This window comes from Tiliqua scincoides, chromosome 1, assembly GCF_035046505.1.
Source record: "Tiliqua scincoides isolate rTilSci1 chromosome 1, rTilSci1.hap2, whole genome shotgun sequence".
NCBI lineage: Eukaryota > Metazoa > Chordata > Lepidosauria > Squamata > Scincidae > Tiliqua > Tiliqua scincoides.
In genome coordinates this window covers 272,623,604-272,643,446 of record NC_089821.1, presented here as the reverse complement: position 1 = coordinate 272,643,446, position 19,843 = coordinate 272,623,604, and the positions used below count along the sequence as shown (strand labels likewise).

Sequence of the window (19,843 nt, the reverse complement as noted above, 5' to 3'; positions counted from 1 at the left end):
CAATGCACTCCATTAATTAATGGAACTCTCTGCAACAAGATGTATTAATGTTCACTATGTGGCTTTTGTTCAAAGAGGAGGAACAGTCTTTCAATAGCTATCAGATATGATAACTTGATGGGATATCCATCTATGTAAAACAGTACATTGGGACAGTTTTCATATTTATAGCTATATTGTGCATATGCATAACACACAGAGGTACGTCTTGGTTTTCGAAAGAGCCAGTCTGAACTCACAAGCATTATTATTAATTATTCACAAGAAGGCTATTTCACATCATTATTTTTCCATTATCTGCCCCCAATTGTGTTTTTATTCTTTTTTTAATATTTAGAATTAATTGCTGTAAACTTCAGGCTGTTTAGAAATATGGAGTGTGTTGATTCCAACTTTGCATGTCACTCTGATAATATCTTAAGTATCTTACAAATCAGACAAAATACGTATAAACACCCATTCAGCAAGGGCTGTGTGTGTGCGCAAGAATTCTGTTGCACACATGAGAGAGAGAGAGAGAGAGAGAGAGAGAGAGAGAGCACTGTGGCCTTAAGCTGAGAAAATTGAGAAATGCTTCTGTGCACCCAGATCATTTTTCAACATTTGCAAACTCCCCTGCCTCCTGCAGCGCTTGCATCACTTATAGTGTTTCCTTGCTGGCTACAGTGAGGGGTAGCATTTCCTTGCTAACTGTGATGTTCTGGTATTGATTTTAATCAGCTGTTTGGGTTTAATTGATTTTTTTGTGTGTTTTTGTATTTTGTATTATATTTTTAATGACATGATTGTTTTATATTTTTTTATTTTTTTATTTTCCAAAAACAAATATAAACAAACACACATAACACATAACACAAAAAACATAACAAACTTCACTACACAAAAAAAGGGGGGTACAGGAAATCATATATCATTGTCATATATCACTAAAACTAATAAATCATTACATCATTACAATCATTTGTCTCTCCTGACAAATATCCCCGGGTCACCTTGAATCCGCAGTTTTTGGGAAAAAACAGGGTGCCTTTCAGGAGCTGCTGGCTAGTCCCTCCCCCCCCCCCCCCATGATTGTTTTATATTTGATGTGAGCCACCCTGGTGGCCCTACAGGGACAGGAGAATGCCCTTTTATTTTATTTCTTAAAATAAATTGCAATTCCATAGCCATCATTCAGCCATGGGAGTGGGTTGAGGCCTCCCATTCTTTACTGGAAGACTGTGGTTACAAAATCACCATGCCTGGATCCTATATTGCACCACTAAGGTTTGAGTGAAGCAAACCTTCACTCAGAGTGGGCACATCAGGTTGGAAGGCACCACATCAGTGCTGTTTGTCTCTAGGAAGGCCAGTGGTCCTCCAAAATACCACATTCCATTATCAGACAAGCAGCAGGCATACGGCTTCCTTTATTCTGAAAACAAGTTTTGGAGAAGATTAGAACATTTGGGGCGCTCTCTTCAAAATCCATAACCATGCTCTCCTTTTGTTTCTTATGTTTTTGTTAAAGATATTGATGAATGTGCAACTGGCACTCACAACTGCAGGTCTGATCAGTTATGTGTCAACTTAAGAGGATCTTTCACCTGCCAATGTCCAGCCGGGTATCAGAAGCGAGGCGACCAGTGTGTCGGTAAATATGATAGGGGAAACAAGATGTTCTAATTGATAGTCTGACTGGTTTAAGATGTATATCTTTTGGCATCAAATTATATCCAATACATTTATTTATTCAATTACATTTTTAGCACATTCTATCCTGAAGGCTCAAAGAAGGACACATACTTTTTTGTAACTGCATTTTAAAGAGATAACTTAATGTCTTACAGAGCATTCACAATTTTCCCTTTCTTTTCAGCCTTGCTCTATCACACTAAACTAGGGCCAAAAACCAGAGTTGTCTGCCCTCATGTTCCCTATTTTCACCTTGCCATAAACAGAGATTCCAGGCCTTGGGGTGAGAGGGAGTGAGGGAGGTCAAGGTATGCAACTCTTGACTTTTGCACACCCAGTTCCATATCTTGATCTCATTTTTTGTCCATAGCACTCCCTGAAGCTTGCTTGCTTGCTTGCTTTCTTTGAGTCAGATTTGGGCATTCTGGGTGGAAATCATTATGGCTAGTGGGAGTCGGCCATTAAGAAAATTTCTGTCACTGCTTTCACCACTTCTGGGAGAGACACTGTGGGGAAACAACTGTAAAGGAAAAAAAAAGCTCTAACCAGCAGTGCAGCACCACCAAAGTTGCTGTAGAAATTATCATGCCTTTTACATTTTTTCCTGCAATATCTTTTCCATGAGCTGCCATTATTTCCCCTGCAGAAAGACCCCAGAATGTGCCATGATATAGCTTCATTCCAAGGTGACTTGGTGGGGAGGGAATAGTGGGACCACCATGATACAGCATCATTCTCAGTATTTGGGAAGAGGGGAGGAATGATGTCTTCAGTTGATCACAGAAATAAGAGATGGAAGGAAGAGATATGACATTTGTGTCCACTAGTCAAGAAATCAGGTAATTAGATTACAGGTTGTGCTTTGTTATCCACTGGGGTTTTGATCCGGAACCCCCAGTGAATTAAAAAAAAATCAGGGGATACCAAATTAGTGGAAAAATAGCTTTAAAGCTCCACTTCCAGGTTTCTCGCTCCTCCATTGCTTCTAACAGAATAATTTCATTCCATTAGATTCCATTATTCACTCCATCCTAGTGGTTGAATGTGGTATAGCATCTATAACAATGCATTCTAGAGTGAGAATGGAGGAGCAATAAATCTGGAAATGGGTCTTTAAAGCTGTCTTTAACCCCGAGAAGCTTGCAACTGGTGCAATTTAACAGCACAAAGGTAGGAAATTGGGTTTTGGTGGTTTTTTTCCTTGTCACAAGGCATTTAAATGTGCGCCCCAATATCAGTGATGCGTCATATCAATGGATAACAAATTAGTGGATATTGAGGCACCACCTGTATAGCAGGTATTGCTTTGAGGACAATATTGTTGTAATCAAGGCATTCCAGGTAGGCATCCCAACAAAAATTTTATTTAGTTTTGCTTTGTGCTCTTATGACAACCCAGATGTTGATGAATGCATCCATCCCCCATTTTGTCATCATCGGTGTGTGAATGTTCTCGGCTCCTACCACTGCCAGTGCAATGCTGGTTTTCAGTTAACAGCTGACAATCATACTTGTGCAGGTAAGCACATTTTCAATAACAATCTAACAGACCAATCCTATGCATGTCTACTCAGAAGTTAGTCTGAATTCAGTGGGACTTACTCCTAGAAAGTGAGTATAAGGTTTCAGCCTGAAGAAATCAACAGCTGCAGGCATGTGGTGCAGTCCTGAGTGTGGTTATTCAGAGCTAAGCTTCATCATGTTCAATAGAGCTTATTCCCAGGAAAGTAACCATAGGATTGCAAATGAACTGGACCTCATCCACCTGCACAAATCAACGTGGACTTGTGCCAGGGATATAGCTGGTGGTGCAGGTCCGAGTTGACCCATTGTAGCTGCTGGGGCTTATCTCAGGGGAAGAGGATAAATGTTCCCTTACCCTGAAGTGACCTCCAGCAGCCACAAACCCCCAATGGGATACAATGCAACTCATGCTGACACCATTGCATTATCGCTTGGGGATTTAGGCAGGATTGGGCTGTCACATGCTTAATTTACCGTACAAGATTGTTGTAAGACTAAATCACTGCTCCAAGTTCCTTGAAGGAAGTGTAGGATGAAAATAAACCTGTTTTCTATATTAAAATACTAGTTCCTGAGGCCTGTTGTGTCCCACTCTTGTCAGACCAAGAGATGAGCGGAGAAGGGCAATGTAACTGATAGGTAGGGGCTATAAAGATAGAAGTGAGCTTGATTCAGAATCCTATCCACAAAATATACTGAAATGGACAACACTAAGGAAGGAAAGGGCAAAATTTGCCTTTCTCAAGAAATTGTTCCCAGGGGCAGGGGGCCCATTCAACCCAGCCCACCCCAAGAGAGTTTCTAAATAAATTCCTTTATTTAATCAGGGTTGTTTAGTTAAATCATACAAGCAAATTACTCAACTACAGATAGATAAGCTTGCAAATGCACTAGTACTAAGGAGGTGACTTGAGCTATCTCTGAGCTTTCCACCCCCCCCCCCCGACCCTAGATCACCAGCCATCTGGCTTTGTCAGTGTCTCCCAATTAGATGCGCATTTCCACAGCTGCATCCTGAACCTCTCTAGAGTGCAGGAAGAGAGTGTGGGGGACAAGAGTACCACACTCTTGGTACTCTTGGATGGATGGATGGTTGAGGCTATAACTTTAGAAGTCACAGGTTTCTGCTGTTGGCTCCAGGGAGGGATGGAAGACTGGATAGCACCAACTCTGTCCCCCTTCTCTCCTTATGCAGCCATTTCACCAGCTTCCACCATAGTTGCTTCAAGGAAGTGAAGGTGCTTTCTCTCCTGAGGATATGTGTGCACAAAGTGCTTTTTTTATAGAATAATGCTCCTGATTTAAAAAAGAAAGAGAACTGGAGAAGGCAGTTTTCATGAAGAGAGGGGACAGTGAAGCAAACTCAGCCCTATCAACAGCTGCCTCACTTACCACTCCTCCCATCAGGCAAATCCATAACACTTTGCCTGACCACACTGGACAGGCTTGCATTCCAGTTACATAGCAAGTTTTACAAATCACCATAAATCAGGTCTGAAAAAACAGATGGGAACACAACTCGGAAAAGACTGGAATGAAGCAGGCTGCTGACATCCTGTGGCTTTCTAGTAACACATGATAAAGGATAGCATTTCTGGAAATAGGTTGTGCAGAACCAATCCCGCTCTCTGTAGTAGGTAGAAAGTAGAAGTTATTAAACATGCAAAATGAAGTTCATGACAGGGTCACATACCTAAGCTTTATGTTCAGCCTTCCTGCTTGCTTTCACATTGTTGTGCCCTCACATATGCTCTTCAAGATGGGTATAAAGTGGACCAAAATATTTGCACATAGGAGAAATAAATCTCTTTATTTTGTAATGTGGTGGTGCTCTTGAGCATTGCAAAATGTTCTACTGGTCACAGAGGCTCGCATCATAAATATAGTGGAATTTTAAAAGAACAGATCCCTGGGATAATAAATGGCTCCAGATAAATCATAAAAAGAGTTCATGCTATGAAGTCTTATCAGTATGTGTTTCTTATAGCAATTATTTATAGACCTGGCCAAAAAAAAAAAAAAAAGACCACACCTGGGGATGGGCAGCACGTTTAATGTGGAATGTGGCATTTAATGACCACATGAAACATTTTTGGAGAAGTTAGCTACATGTTAAAAGAACAGCTTCTCTCCCCCCTCCAAAAAAAACTCTGCCAGGTTTTTTCCCTTGTGCTAGCAGAATGAAGAGCAGTATTCAAGAGTATAACATGGGTGGGTGATGGAAGGGGGTGCATTTTCCCATCCAATTTTGAGAGCAAAGGAAAAAGGCCTCTACTTGGCCTCAATGCTACTTTGTGTTTACCCTGCTTAGCCAAATGGATTTACTGTCATCACTGGATGGATGAGAAGACAGTACAGTCAAAGATGTGTGTACAGCCTGCCTTATTAGGCCAAGTGTATGTTCTGACATTTCCTATCTACCCCAAATGACTTTACGAAATCTGCATTATTGGGTACATTTCTTCCAGGTACAAAGGAGTCCACAACAGATAAGTCTCCAAAAACTTTACTAGCCTGCATGCCCACTATTACTTAGCAAGAATCAACACAATCCTATGCAGGCCTTCTACTGAGAGAAGTCATGGTTTGTCAATGGAAGGCCCAAGGCTGCTGGCGCTGCAGCCACAGCAGTGGTTCACGCAACAGGGTCACCAGCACAGCTGGCTGGTGATCATGCTTATACCACTGGATCACCCAGCCAGCACCAGTGCCAATAAGTTGATGATGGGCATGGGCCATGAATAGAGAGGGGATTGGGGCAGGGATTTGTGAAAACAGCACTGAAGAAAAACCTCTGCCACAGATTCTAGAGAGCTGGATTGTAAATTGGTAACTATATCAATTCCACATAAATTATCCTGACTCTGTATAGAGCAGCTCTTTAAGGGCCCAATCCTGAACAGTGCACGCCAGCTTAAGGTCACAGTAGCCATTTTGGCACAGCGGCAGCTCTGTGCTCCGGGCAGCTCAGGATTGGGCTGCCGGTGTATGCAGACATTTAAGTGCCACATAAGAGAAGACCTATGCTGTGCATAAAGATATGTTTCCTTTTTAGATATCAATGAATGTGAAACCAGCAACCCATGTGATCAACTGTGCTATAATATAGTTGGTTCTTTCATCTGCCAGTGCAATCAAGGCTTTGAGTTGAGCTCTGACAGAATCAACTGTGATGGTGAGCCACTGTTTCCTATATGAATGGTTCAACAGTTGTGGAATAGGTAGCAGTCCTTTGAGTGGATCTTGCATTGTATTGGTGTAATAAAAGCAGATACATTCATGCGTCCAAATTCTTCTTATAATCTGAAGCAGAGATTTAAAAATGGGCCCTTCTCTTTTTTCAGCAGGAACCCTAACAGCTGTATTCAGTGTCTTCTGATCTCTATTCCCTTTAAGTTGTGTGCCCATGTGGCCGCAAAGCCAAAGCCGAGCTCCATGCAGCTCAGAGCTTGGCATTCCCGGAAGTCCATGACATTTGGCATCTTTGCTGTGAGTCTGGAAACATTATGAGCTGCCATACAGCATACAAAGAGATCCATGCAGGCATATAGCTTCTGATCCACCCAGATTTAAGCACTTTAAAGTCCCACTGATTTCAGTGGGTGGATATGGGGCTGTAGCTTAGTGGTAGGGGGCATGATTTGCATGCAGAAGGTCCCATGTTCAATACCTAACATCTCTAAGTAAGAGGCAAAAGTCTGAAACTCTGGAGAGCTGCTGCCAGTCTAGGAAATAAGTATTAAGCTAGATGGGCCAATGGTCTAACAGTATATGGCTCCTTGATATGTTAGAATCTTTTCCACTAAAATCAAGCCCAAAAATACTTACCTTTTGCTCCAAAAGTTGGCAAGCTATGGAGAGACCTCTATCTCAATAGCAGAGTACATGCTTTGCACACAGAAAAGCAGTATGTTCATTTGCATGACATCCTCACTTAATGTATCTCAACTACCAGGGCTAGGAAGGACATTTGTCTGAATCCTTGGAGGACAGCTGCAAGTCTTCATGTATAAATGTGATTAGCTGTAACACTTTCAGCAGTTACTTCAAACTGTGTCACTATTTTGCAGATATTGATGAATGTCGAACTTCTAGCTACCTCTGCCAGTATCAATGTGTGAATGAGCCAGGGAGGTTCTCTTGTATGTGTCCGGATGGATACCAATTAGTCAGAGGCAGAAACTGCCAAGGTAAGCGCACTTCTCTGAAGATTTTCAAACCTGAAACCTTAATGCCAGTATTTAACCTTAACACACCCCCCCCACACACACACACACACAACACTTATACGTACTAGAAGTACCTTCTTCATAACTTGACTTTCTTTTTATGGTAAAATTTCATAGAAATGGGAAGGGTACAATATAGGGCTATCTCAAAAATCCCCTCCCTAAATTTTGCCACTCCATTTGCAGATAACAAAAAGAGCTATTTTGACAATTTGTGGGTTGGGAAGGTGAAAGAAAATGATGAGGAAATGATCTGACACCCCAAACGTGCCACAAGCCACTACCTGGGTCTCAATACAGAGCTTGTGAGCTCTGCTTGGCTTTGTTCCCCCCTAGTGGAACAGGCCTGATTTAAGATAAATGGGAGTCCTTTGTACAGAAGGCAGGCTTATATATTTAGGAAGCAATCCAGATTGCTTGCATACTGTCCAGGGGACCTTCAGATTTTGCAGCTGAAATACAAAACAGCAATGGAGGGAAAAGGCATCCTTTGTTTTAAGAAGGCCTGCAACACTTGTGGGCCAGGACATTAAGGGCTCAGTCCTAACCCATTTTCCCGCACTGACATAAGGGCAATGCAACTTCAAGGTAAGGGAACAAACATTGCCCTACCTTGAGGAGGCCTCCATAACTGTCCCCAACTGCAGGATGTAGCACATGCCCCACTGGCACAGCTATGTCAGTGCTGGAAAGTTGGTTAGGATTGCATCCTAAGACACACCACCAGCCTAGTATGGTGATTTCCTAGGATCTTGATAACATTCTTTTTGATGTCTGCCTGTAACGGGGCAAATCACAATACATAGTGGAGCTTACTGGGTCACATGTTGTACAAGCCTGGTCTTGAACTTTCCCAAGTCTCATACCTCTGATTTCACTTGGCCATTCAGACACTAGTATAGCTGGGGGGCAAAATGCTAAGTGATGCAGGTGCCACAATGTGCCATGTAAGCAGCCCCTCGCACTCACTGTCAGAGCCATTCTGGGCAGTAATGGCAACATGCGGAGATACCATTTGGTTTGGCAAGCATCTGCACGTTGTCTTCACTGCCCAGAATGGCTCTGACAGTGAGTGGGAGAGGCCACTTACACAGCACGTTGCAATGCCTGCAGTACTTATCGTCGTCGTCCCCAAACTATGCTTCTGCATTTAGATGTTAACTTTATGTTCTGTGTCTGGATGGTTTTTAAAAGTGATTGGACAAGTTCATGAAGGACAGGTCTATCAATGGCTACTATATCAATTTGCACTACCTTCAGGTTCAACAGCCAAATACCTCTGGTACAATGGTAGGAGAAAAGTATGCCTTTCTCTTCTCCTTCTAGGTGACAGTGGGAAACAGGATGCTGGGCTACATGGGCCTTTAGCCTGATCCAGCACCGCTTTTCTTACATTCTATCAAGTTAAATATATATAACTATAGATTTTTTCCCTTTTCCTACTTGAATTTTCAGGGTTAAATTTATATATCATCTGAACTAATCAAAATAAAACAATAATATAAAAGAAAAGCTCCTGAACAATAATCCAACAACAAATTCAAAAATTTGTTGAACCACAACTTCTCAATATTCAGAACAGTGAGGTGAACAATTTTTCATAAAGCAAAAAGAAATAAATAGCAGGATGCTAAATAAGAGTCTAATACAAATATTGCATCAGCATATAATTAAGCATTTAATCAATCAGTAAAACCAATGACATAATAAATAAATTCATAATTACTTGACCATGAAAACATTTCCAAACTAACAACCTGATTAGAAACATAGCAACAGAACAGACTCCATAAACAAATTCATCATAACATTTTCAATGGAGAACTAGCTCTATTAGTAGCCTCCCAAGGCTTAGGGTACAGCCACAGAGTGGGCAGTATAGATATAGTTACCAGGAACACCTAAAACTACAATAGAGAATAAATCTAAAGTATGCTTCAGTACAGCCACCAAGAGCCTAGTTTCCACTCTTGAGGGGTCATAATCCTGTTTACTGTCTCTCTCAGCCTGTCCTGTCTCAAAGGCAGGTCTCAGTTGAGGGGGTTTGATTGCAGAACCAACAGGCCAGAGGCAGTACATGTGGTCAAAACACAGATTGGAGTGAAGTGCCAGATTGGGTTGATTAGGATCAGAAGGGCCAAAAGCAAACAGTCAGGGCCAGGCTGGAAGTGAGGTCAGGTGAGGTTTGTTCAGTCAAGTGACATTGTTCAAACAGACTTAGGAACTAAATCTGGAGCAACTTATATGGGAACAATCCGGCCCCTGCTGGCTGCTCGGGGCTCCTGGACTGGAGATCTGCAATAGCATTTCCAGCCACTGTGTGGGTGATACTGCACCGCAGTGGAGAGCAGATTGATAACTCTCTCTGCCTGAGAGCTATTGCGGCAGCTCCAGAAATTAGGTGCCCCTTCCTGCCCAGCAGTTCACCTGGAAAATCCTCTACCCCCATACAGACTGGCCCTGGGAATGTCTCATTCTGTTCTCAGTGGATGAACTGAAAGTTGTATGTGAGGTGATGTGTATGACATGAAAGATCTGCAGCATTAGAACTGTGATGGTCTGTTTACACAACATTGTCACTTGGTTCTGCAGTCCCTAAGTAATGAACATGCATGTGCAAGCTAGTCATATGTGTACTTGCTCCTGTTCTTTTGTACCATTGTGAGTATGCTAAGATGAAGTAGTTGTCATCTCTTCACTGACTGCATATGGGCATTTAATTTTGCTTCCTTTCTTTCCTAATACAGATATAAATGAATGTGAGGTGGGTAACGAGTGCCGGGAGGATGAAATGTGTTGGAATTATAATGGCGGCTATCGCTGTTATCCAAGGAACCCTTGTCAAGAACCTTACATGCTCGCATCTGAAAAGTAAGGAGAGCCTCTAAGATGTTCTTAACAAGCATTTGCAAAATTAAAAACTGAACCTGTTTACATGGAGAAGGAGTTTGTTTTTCAGTCGTTGTGGTTTGCTTTACAGTCGCTGTATTTGTCCGGTGTCCAATCCCCTTTGTCGTGACCTGCCTTACTCAATTGTACACAAATACATGAGCATCCGCTCAGATAGAGCCGTTCCATCTGAGATCTTCCAAATCCAGGCAACCACGATTTTCCCTAATACAATTAACACATTCCGGATTAAGTCTGGAAATGAAAATGGAGACTTCTTTCTGAGAGTGAGTATTTTTATTTGCCTTTTTCTTCAGGCCTCTGTTGGTCACCAGGTCAAGCACAGCTTTAAGATTTAGATGGAACCTTACTGTCATGTCATCTGATTCTTGTTGATATCTGCAGTTCACTCTCTGGCCATCTTCAGGCTTAGAGCTTTCCTTTGCTCAGTATCTACATGGTGGTGTAGAGAATAAGGCATCTGGACCCCAGCATTTTCAAAAAGTCTTCTGTCCTACTTACAGGGCCAGACCTGCTTAACTTCAACAGTAAAGCTGCATCATGTAGTCCAGGGGTCTCCAAACCCCGGCCTGGTTGCCAGATGCAGCCCACGGCAAGCCTCTTGTCCCCTGAAAGCCTCTGGCCCACTTGGCCGAACATGACAGGAACTATGCTCTGGTTGTGTCTGGAGGGTGTTCTAAGGGCCATAGAAGTTGAATGAATGAGCCCATTCATTCATTTATTCACTCATCTAAGTTCTAGCTCTAATTTATTTATATAAATTTTATATTTAAATTTTATTTTGGCCCTCAACACCGTGCCAGATATTTGATGCGGCCCTCTGGCCATAAAATTGGGAGAACCCTGATGTAGTCGTTTGACCAGTTTCTGAGGCCTTCTAATAGGATTGGTCCAAATTACCTCCATAATTTTGTGGCCCCATTTACAGGCAACAAAAGTGGGGGGATTTGGGGGGTGGAGCAAAATTTAGGGAAGTTTAGGGGACAAATTTTTCCAATGGTATAGGTCCCCCTCAGACTATACCACTTCAGAATGCTAATGAAGGATTATGTGACTGAATGCTTTAAAAACACCTTAAAAAGTAAAGAAGGCAGTACCTAAAATTTTCTCCCTGACATGCTGGTTTTAAAAGGCAGAAAATTTTGTATGTGAGGAACTTTCCAATTTGCAGGTAATTTGAAAATAATTCTATTCCTGCAAAAGTGTGGTTTTGGCATGGGGGGCAGCAAAGTCAGCTGTATTCTACCCTACATATTTCTTTAACAGTGATGCAATATCCAAACATGACCGGTACTACTAGTCTTTGAAAATTACTCAGAAAAAATAAGTTCCTTGTTTCCAAGTGAAAACTCATTTTATTTTTATATATGCTTTCTTTCAGCAAACAAACACGGTGAGCGCTATGCTTGTATTGGTAAAACCGCTAACAGGACCACGAGAACATATCATTGACCTGGAGCTGCTGACAGTCAACAATATGAATTTTCAGTCAAGTTCAGTGCTCAGGTTGACATTAATTGTAGGACCTTATTCATTTTAGTCACTGCACTTCAACCCTTTCCAAGCACCCAAGAGCAGCCAAAGAAATATGCTCTTAATTGAAGCACTTACAACTTTATTTATAGATTTTACATTTGTTCAGGTTTTTTAAAAGAAAAAAGCTTTATTACAGAAATTAGTATTTGTAACCATGCTTTTAAACCTTTAATTCAAAAGTAGAATATGTGTTCCATAATATAACCTGGGCATTGCCACTTTCTGTATTTTCCTTTCATTATATCCAAATATCACGTATCCATGTACAACACAGTAGCCCTATTCCCATGAATATGTAGAATGAAATAAGCAGAAATGCACCCTCAAGCCTGACCCCTGACCTCTGCACATTAGATAGAAAATGTGAACCGAACCCTGTGTGCATACAAATACACACCTGTAGGCTTTATTCTGATTGAACATAGTTCCCGATGGTATGAGGGAACCTACATGCTTATACAGTCAGCCCACATTTTATGCCAGGGTTCCGAGGACAGCATGTAAAGCCAACAGTTAAAACTCCCTTAAATCCAAAAAATACATACTGTCTCTTAAAGAACAAAAATCACAGTATGAAAGACTAGCTAGAACCAAAAGGATTGAAGGAAGAGCAGCTTCATTTTCTTATTTCAAGCTCACATAAGTGGAGTAAGTGGGGCATAAACAGAGTAAGTGGACTGGCAGGCGGAATCACCTGTTCTATTTAAACTGTTGTTTTTCTCTGTCTTGGGGGGGCGACAACACTTAATGCGTATGCTTGAATTTGTGCAAGTTAGGGTGCAATCCAGAGGTGCCCTTGGGCCGGCACCAGTAAGGAACATTTGTACCTCCTCGGGAGTCAGCAAGCTCAGTGCACAGAGTTGTGCCGGCCTGCAGAGGCTGACACAAGCTTCCGCGCCAACGAAGGCACCGAACCAATGCAAGGCTCTGGGGTGGGCGGGGAGGAGGTGGGAGGGAGGCATTCTGGGGCGGGGGAAGGGCAGGCGGTGGGCAGCCCCAGGGGCAGATGGGTGGGGAGTGGGAGGCAGGGCTGGAACCCAGCAGTTATGCCAGATCCCAGCCTCCATTCCTGGGGAGCTCGGAGCGGCTACAAGCCGTTCTGCTCTCCTCGGATTTGTGCCACATTAGGGGCCAGGGTGCCTTACCCAGAGTTAAGGGGAGAAGTTTCCCCTTACCTCTGGCTGAGCCACTTTGGGCCCCTATCCTGTGCTGGATACAGCACAAGCCTCTTGGCTTGCCTGTTCCAGTGCAGGATAGAATTGCGCCCTTAATCGCACGTAATTCTTGTGATTTACGTGATAATTTACGTGAAAAAAGTGATAAAGCTCCATCCACATCTTCTGCTGAATGTGCTGAGAGGTCAGGGTCGGGGATGTGATCTCATTCCTCATCACCACCAGGTTCACTGAATACTGTTTGAAGTTAGAAACAGCACTATGGTCTTTGCTTCTAAGATTCTGTAATGTATGTTGCCATACCTCATGTAGCAGGACATTCCCTTCAAAGAAGAGTTTGTTACTTTTTTTTACAGCACCATCCTATGCATGTCTACTAAGAAGTAAGTCCTATTGGAACTTATTCCCAGGTAAGTGTGCATAGGATTGCAGCCTTAGGACGCAACCCTAACCAACTTTCCAGCACCAAGATAAGGGCAATGCAGCTCCAAGGTAAGGGAACAAACATTCCCTACTTTGAGGAGACCTCAATGACTGCCACCCAACTGTAAGATGCAGCACATGCTGCATTGGCACAGCTTTTTGTCAGTGCTGGTAAGTTGGTTAGGATTTAGGCCTTAATGTTTTTGAAATCTAACACATTTCCATTGTGAGATTCTGGGTGTCTGGGCTTTTAAAAACAGTACCACCCTTATCCAGTGATTTCTTATGAGTATGACTTATCAAGATGGTCTGGTTGGTGAGAAATTTGGTTACACATTATCTCACGAAATTGCAACTGACTGTCTGAATCGTACAGAGCGTGATACCATAGTCTTTCGAGTCTGAAGGTTGCCAGCGATGTCTGAATCGTACTGTATTCCTACTTTTGCACCCCATGAATATATGGGCATTCGTCTGTGAACACAGTTGAATGTGCAATCAGTGTACACAAGAGCTTTTTATGTGCTTGAGGCACATACAAAATGAAGAAACACGTTCCAGTCAAATATGAGCCCTTTTGAAGTCCCACTGACACTGTTAGCAAAGGAAGTCAAATGTGTTTAACATTGGCTGGATTATGCCCTTGATTCAGTCATTGGTGTTGAACACATAGGTGCATGCGCATGTGTGTGTGTTTGTGTGTGAGAAAGAGATTAAGATTTCAAGATGTGACTATGTGCTTTGAAACAGCCTTAATTTCTTAACAATTTGGGTCACTGGAGGTCATCAGTGGCAAGGAATAAGTTTAGCCCACTGCAGTGGTGTTCCTGAATGCATCCCAGTCCCTGCAGCCCCCTGAGTGATGCGATCCTGGGGATCACGTCACTGCCTTCCCCCTGCCCCTGTTGCCTCCCCCCCCGTCCCCGCAAAGACTTACTTCAGGTTTCAAACTCCTGGAGAGTTTGAAAATCGCAGCCCTAGTGGGTTGCTGCTAGTCGGTGTAGCCAATACTGAGCTAGATGGATCAATGGTTGGACTCAGTAGTGTTTATTCAAGGTCCCAAGTTTAATTCCATTTCAAGGGGGGCACACTTCTGTGGGTGCTGCCCTTTACATGGAGGTGCTGCCACCCGCGCCTGTGGGTGCCTCCCGCCAGAGGTGTTCTGAGTACCAGTGAGGCTGTGCATGACCACCCCAGACAGAAGCCTCCTAAGGCCTCTACAGGCCTTTAAACGTCAGTTCCGGTTTGGGTGCAAAACCTCCATACACAGTTTCCCTGGCCCTCAGAAGGCCTTCTAAGGGGCCTTTTGCCCCTTAGATTTTTCAAGGCCCTCTGGAAACCTTAGAAGGCCTCTGGCCAGAGAGGCCATATGCAGCCTCTCCAGCCCTCAGAATGCCTCAGGAGGCCCTTGGGAAAGTATGGCTGGGCTAGCGGTGGCACACCCAACTGTGCTGCCTGGAGTCACTTGTATCCATGGACTCCCCCCCCCACACACACACAGAAACGCCACTGCTCAGGTAGCAGGGTTGGGAAAGACCCCTGGCATTACCAGTCAGAATAGTAGCCAGTCAGTACAACCAGCAATCTGATTTAGTGAAAGGCAGCTTCATAGAAAGAAGTGACCAGTTCTTTCTACCATATAAGTGAATAGTTGAGAAGATAAATCACTTCACTTGGAAGCACTGCCTTAGGGTAAAGCCTGCCCGTGACAGTGGACAGGTCAGAGGGAGTGGGGGTTTCACCCTTTCAAAGTCTTTGCAACATGCAAGCCCTCCTACACACATACTCCCCAAGCAGCCAGTCTTAATGAACATTTACTTTGTATGTAATATCCCTGTGTGTTTCTCCTTTCTAACAGCCTTATAAGGATGGATAGAGATCAGGAAAAACAAAAAATTAATCCTTAGACACCTATTTGCTCTCATACTGGGCTTTTTAAAGATATGATTTAGGACCAATGCGTATCATAAACTGAAAATAGTTTGCACTGGGCGGTTTCCTGAGCTCCAGATACTGGGCAGATTTTTTCTACTTAAACATACCACTCATTAACATTTTATCTTTTCCGAGAAAAATGGGACATAAAGAGAAAGCTTTGCCAACAGTCAGTGAGTGAAGCTCTCAATGGAAAAGAAAACATCATTCTAAGAAATATTTCTGTATGAGTATCATTGCTTGTTTCAAAGAACGATCTAATTCCTGTGCAGAGGCTGGAAAAAATATATATTTGTATACCAAGATCCCCGCAATCTAAATAACAGCTGCTTGTTCGTTGTTCATTTTAAGAATCATTTGGCTTAGGTTTGTGTATTTTTAGAATCTGGGATCCAAAGACTTGGCTCCCCCTTTTAAACTTTCTATAGTACAGTGTTGACTTATTCATTTTATATATCTGTTTTATAACTCAGATATGCAATTCTTATGTACAGTGTTCATAAAATCCATAATTGGACTTGGAACTAGTGGCATCCTTTTGTAATATGTAAAACCTTTTTTCATTTCTTCTCTGAAACCATAATGGAGGACTCTTTGATGTACAAATTTTTTAAAGAAATAAAATAAAATAAATATACCTGTTTTAGTGGATTAGTTCTGTCTTGCAAGTTATTGTATGTTACACAACAGCTCAACAAAACCGGATCAGTGGTGGTGTATGTCAACATTACATGTTGCTGCTTACCTAGGACCACACCAGTTTACACCAACTGCACTTCTGACCATAGCTAAGTGCCAAACTTGATGTTGCATTAAGTCTGTCATTGGTGTGGTGGTCTTTCAAAAATAGCAGGGGCTACAGGGGACTGTTGATATGGATCAGGACCATAGCACATGGCCCATTTAACCCTTTGCCCCAATTTTTTAATCCTTTGGTGGTGAAGGGAGTTTTTATTTTTCCAAATAGCAACCATGGTGGAGGGAGGGATTGGATTGGAAATGTGACAAAGGTTAAAGCCTCCTTCCCCAACTACACTCTTGATCTAATTTTTTCCCCCACCCCAGCAGCTGCTTTTTTAAAGAAAAATGAAGCCCATCAGCTCAAATGACAGGCTTAATGTAATATGCAATTGATCCTTAGATCATGTGCCTCTGTGTATAATCCAGAAATGGAAGATGGTGAAGAAAAACCTCTGGAGAATTCCTGCCAATCTGAGTCAAGTTGTACACAAAAAGAATTGTGGAAATTACACTTCCATCTTTTTTTTTTTTTTAATAGTAACCTGGAGTAGCCCAATCTGAACTAGGACCACGTTGTAGGGGTTAGTTTTTAAAACACTTTTCCCTGCATCATTTTCCTGTTGAAAGTCCTCCCCCCTCTTACTGAAGCAGCTATTTCAACAAGCATATGGGTAGGAAGAGCTGTTCCCTCCCAGAGCAAGTAACACCTTCAGGGGTGGGGATTTGGGGCAGGAAAAAAAGAATTGGAGAGCCCACCCCCCTCCACATACCATGGTCTTGATTTGGACCAGGGGATCCCTATGGCTGCTATTGGGGGGGGGGGGGAAGAAAGAAAAAAGTTTCTGTCATATACCATTCCAAAATGAATCATCAATCTGACATGAAACATTGTGGACCGTGCATAGTTTTACAATTCTGCAAAAGTGCTGCATGAACATGAAATTGTGGCAGCCCTGTGGCCTCAGGGGCATCCCAAGAAAGCAAGTCCATGTCTGCAGGATTAGCTTAAAACATTCCCTCAATGAGCTGGGGTTTCCCTCCCAGCATAGTAACAACTGACAGAGAGGTCAGGAGGATGCTGCTCATACTTACATCCTGCTAACTGGGCACAGTGCCCCTTTAAGAGGGTTCTCTTTAGGGCTTGGAATTCCTCTTCACACTTTGCAGCCAATGAACTTGAAAAACATTTCTGCTTGTTTGTAAGTTCCATCAGGGTGGAGTAGACCAGATGATGAAGACCAAGATAAAACAATGATAGTAAATTGACAGCCCTAGAAACTATTGAATAACTTTTTCGGTTGTGTGTTGGGTCCACCTGCTGAGAACATAGACTTTGTCCATGATAGGCCATATCTGTTTTCTGTAAACTCAAAAGCCCAGGTATTGGTCTTGGGGCAGGGTGATGGAAGCTTGTGCCCCTTCTGATCTCATGCCACACCAGTGGCTCCAAAGAATGAAAGGTGCAAACCCACCACATGCCCACTTGACAGCTTGGCAGCTGTCAACCAGTGGTGTAGCTAACAATCCTGCTGCCCCGTGCAGAGCTCAAGATATTGCCCGGAAGTGATGTCACATCCGGAAGTGACATCACTTTCGGGTTTTGATTTCACACCCACTTTTTTAAAGAGTGAAAAATAAAAAATCTGCCACATCCCCCAAGCTGCCTCCCCCCAGCACCAGCTCCCTCCTACTTCACCTCCATTCCCTCTGAGGTCTTACACTGGGCTGCTCCTGCAGCCTCGTCAGGCTCATGGGGGGGAGAAGCAGTCACCACCACTGGCTCATGCCCCACCAGTCAGGCACATTGGGCCACAGGAGGCAATGGGCTACATTGAGGAGAGCCCTGCGCGTGTGAGGGGAGGTGGGACATGCCCCCCCACCGCCATTTTGTTTGGTGGCACAGCTCGGGTCCAGCCACTGCGGGGGCGGGGCGGGGCGGGGAGAGGAGGCTGTGGAAAAGCCGCCGTTCACATTTATTGTGGGGGAAGGAAAACTCGGCAGGCAGTGGAGAGGACGTTGCGCCTGACTGACTGAGGCTCCTATCTATGCTTACCTTGGAGTAAGCCGCATTAGGTATAATGGGACTTACTTCTGAGTAGACATGCCTGAGCTGGGTTGGGCTCTCAGGCTCCTGTCCCAGCCCCACTTTCCGTCCCTGTGTCTGTTTGGCTCCAAACCGGAACCATTCTGGATCCAGAGGGTGACACAATAACAAGGGGGTAAAGTTCAGCCTGATCACATCACCCTGCCTCTGGCACCAGCCCAGCTACACCGCTGCCTGGGAAGGAACAGTGCAGAAGGCACAGCTGTGGAACATCAAGAGTCAAGTTGGAAGGTAGCTCTATTTTTAGCATTGTTTGGTTTTATTGTTGCAGTCAGTTTTAATACTATTTTTATTTTATGGGGTACCTCCAGGTCCCTTTTGGGGTGGAATAGCAGTAGATTGAAAAATATTGGCTATTGTTCCGTATAGGGCTTCTGAGTCCTTTAATCCTGCTCCTATTCTCTCATCCCATTTTTGCCTAAAACTTTCAGGCCTAAAATAGGACCAACCAACTGTCAAAGGCAGCCTCTTCCCAAAACGTGAACACTGTCACGTTATATAGAGCTCATGAGTAAACAAGGCTCTTGTGGACATAGTGACCAAGTTCATTCACTTTTTTGAGACCACCTGAACATGAGTCCAATGGGATTATTACATTTGGAAGTCTTTAAAAACAGGAGTTTACTGTTGAAATCTGTTGCCATGGTGGTGGGTAGTTGCTTATGTTTTGCAAAGCCCAACCACGCTTCTAACTTCATAATTCTTTGGCTCAAAGATAGAACAGCTGCTTCCTCGATCATATGCAGTGCATATGGGGGCCCACCAGGGACAAAAGCCTCTCTGTAGAATTATTTTTAACGCCCTCACATTTCTATCACAACCAATCATCCTTGCTGCATGGCAAATTTCCATACTTTCCAGCTGGGGGAACACCTGCATGATACAAGCCTAAAACCCTCTGCATCTGGTTGGGGGGGAAGGAGACAGAGCCAATTTTATTTCATCTGGCCAGTGGAATAAATTATTGCCACTAGTGTAAAGGAGAGAGGGTAAAAAGTCAACTGCTTTTTATATTTAGGCAAAAGCAGATGTTTCAGTGGGGCTGTTTATCTTGTTCGTATTTTGCGTATACATCAGCATAAGACAGGACCTTTGAATAAAACAGGAGTTCAAGCTGTCCCCAGCTCAGAATGAAATTACGTGGCTGTTCAGGAGCGTGGAACGGCCCCTGTGACCATTGGCAGTAGAAACAATTTGAACAAGATGTAGCTGATCACAAAGTTCTTGCAGTAAGTTCCTGGAGAGCCAGCGTGTGACCGCATTGGACTAGGTCTGGGAAGAGTCAAGTCCTCATTCAGTCATGGAGTTCAATGGACCAGTCAATATCTTTCAGCCTCACCTACCGCACAGCAGTGGCATCACTAGGGTTCACGTCACCCGGTACGGGATGCCAGCACATCACCCCCCCATGCAGTGGGCGGGGCCCCAGATGGTGGGCATGGTGATGTACTATCACTCTGCCCCCACTGGTTTTTTGGCTGTACTTTTAGATAGAACACATTCTGCATGAAATTACGCATTGATTGATATATAACATGCTGGTATTATTCCTCCAAACTGTGATTTTAGTGATTTTGGTCACTAGTGGTGTC

The 19,843-nt window shown here is 43.4% G+C and overlaps 1 protein-coding gene across 4 annotated transcripts in view; it reads left to right on the top strand.

The window, feature by feature from the left end:
• Positions 1-12,809, top strand: part of EFEMP1 (EGF containing fibulin extracellular matrix protein 1) — a 69,557-nt gene extending 56,748 nt beyond the window's left edge. Inside the window, exons 5-11 of one of the 4 annotated variants that reach the window (XM_066626101.1) lie at positions 1,511-1,633; positions 3,074-3,193; positions 6,254-6,373; positions 7,269-7,388; positions 10,175-10,298; positions 10,387-10,603; positions 11,719-12,809. In XM_066626101.1, the coding sequence (XP_066482198.1) occupies positions 1,511-1,633; positions 3,074-3,193; positions 6,254-6,373; positions 7,269-7,388; positions 10,175-10,298; positions 10,387-10,603; positions 11,719-11,877 (983 nt within the window). In that variant the 3' untranslated portion in view covers positions 11,878-12,809. The remainder of the gene's footprint in view (positions 1-1,510; positions 1,634-3,073; positions 3,194-6,253; positions 6,374-7,268; positions 7,389-10,174; positions 10,299-10,386; positions 10,604-11,718) is intronic. The other 3 variants (XM_066626111.1, XM_066626120.1, XM_066626129.1) reach the window with 3 other exon arrangements.
• Positions 12,810-19,843: the final 7,034 nt, after the last annotated feature.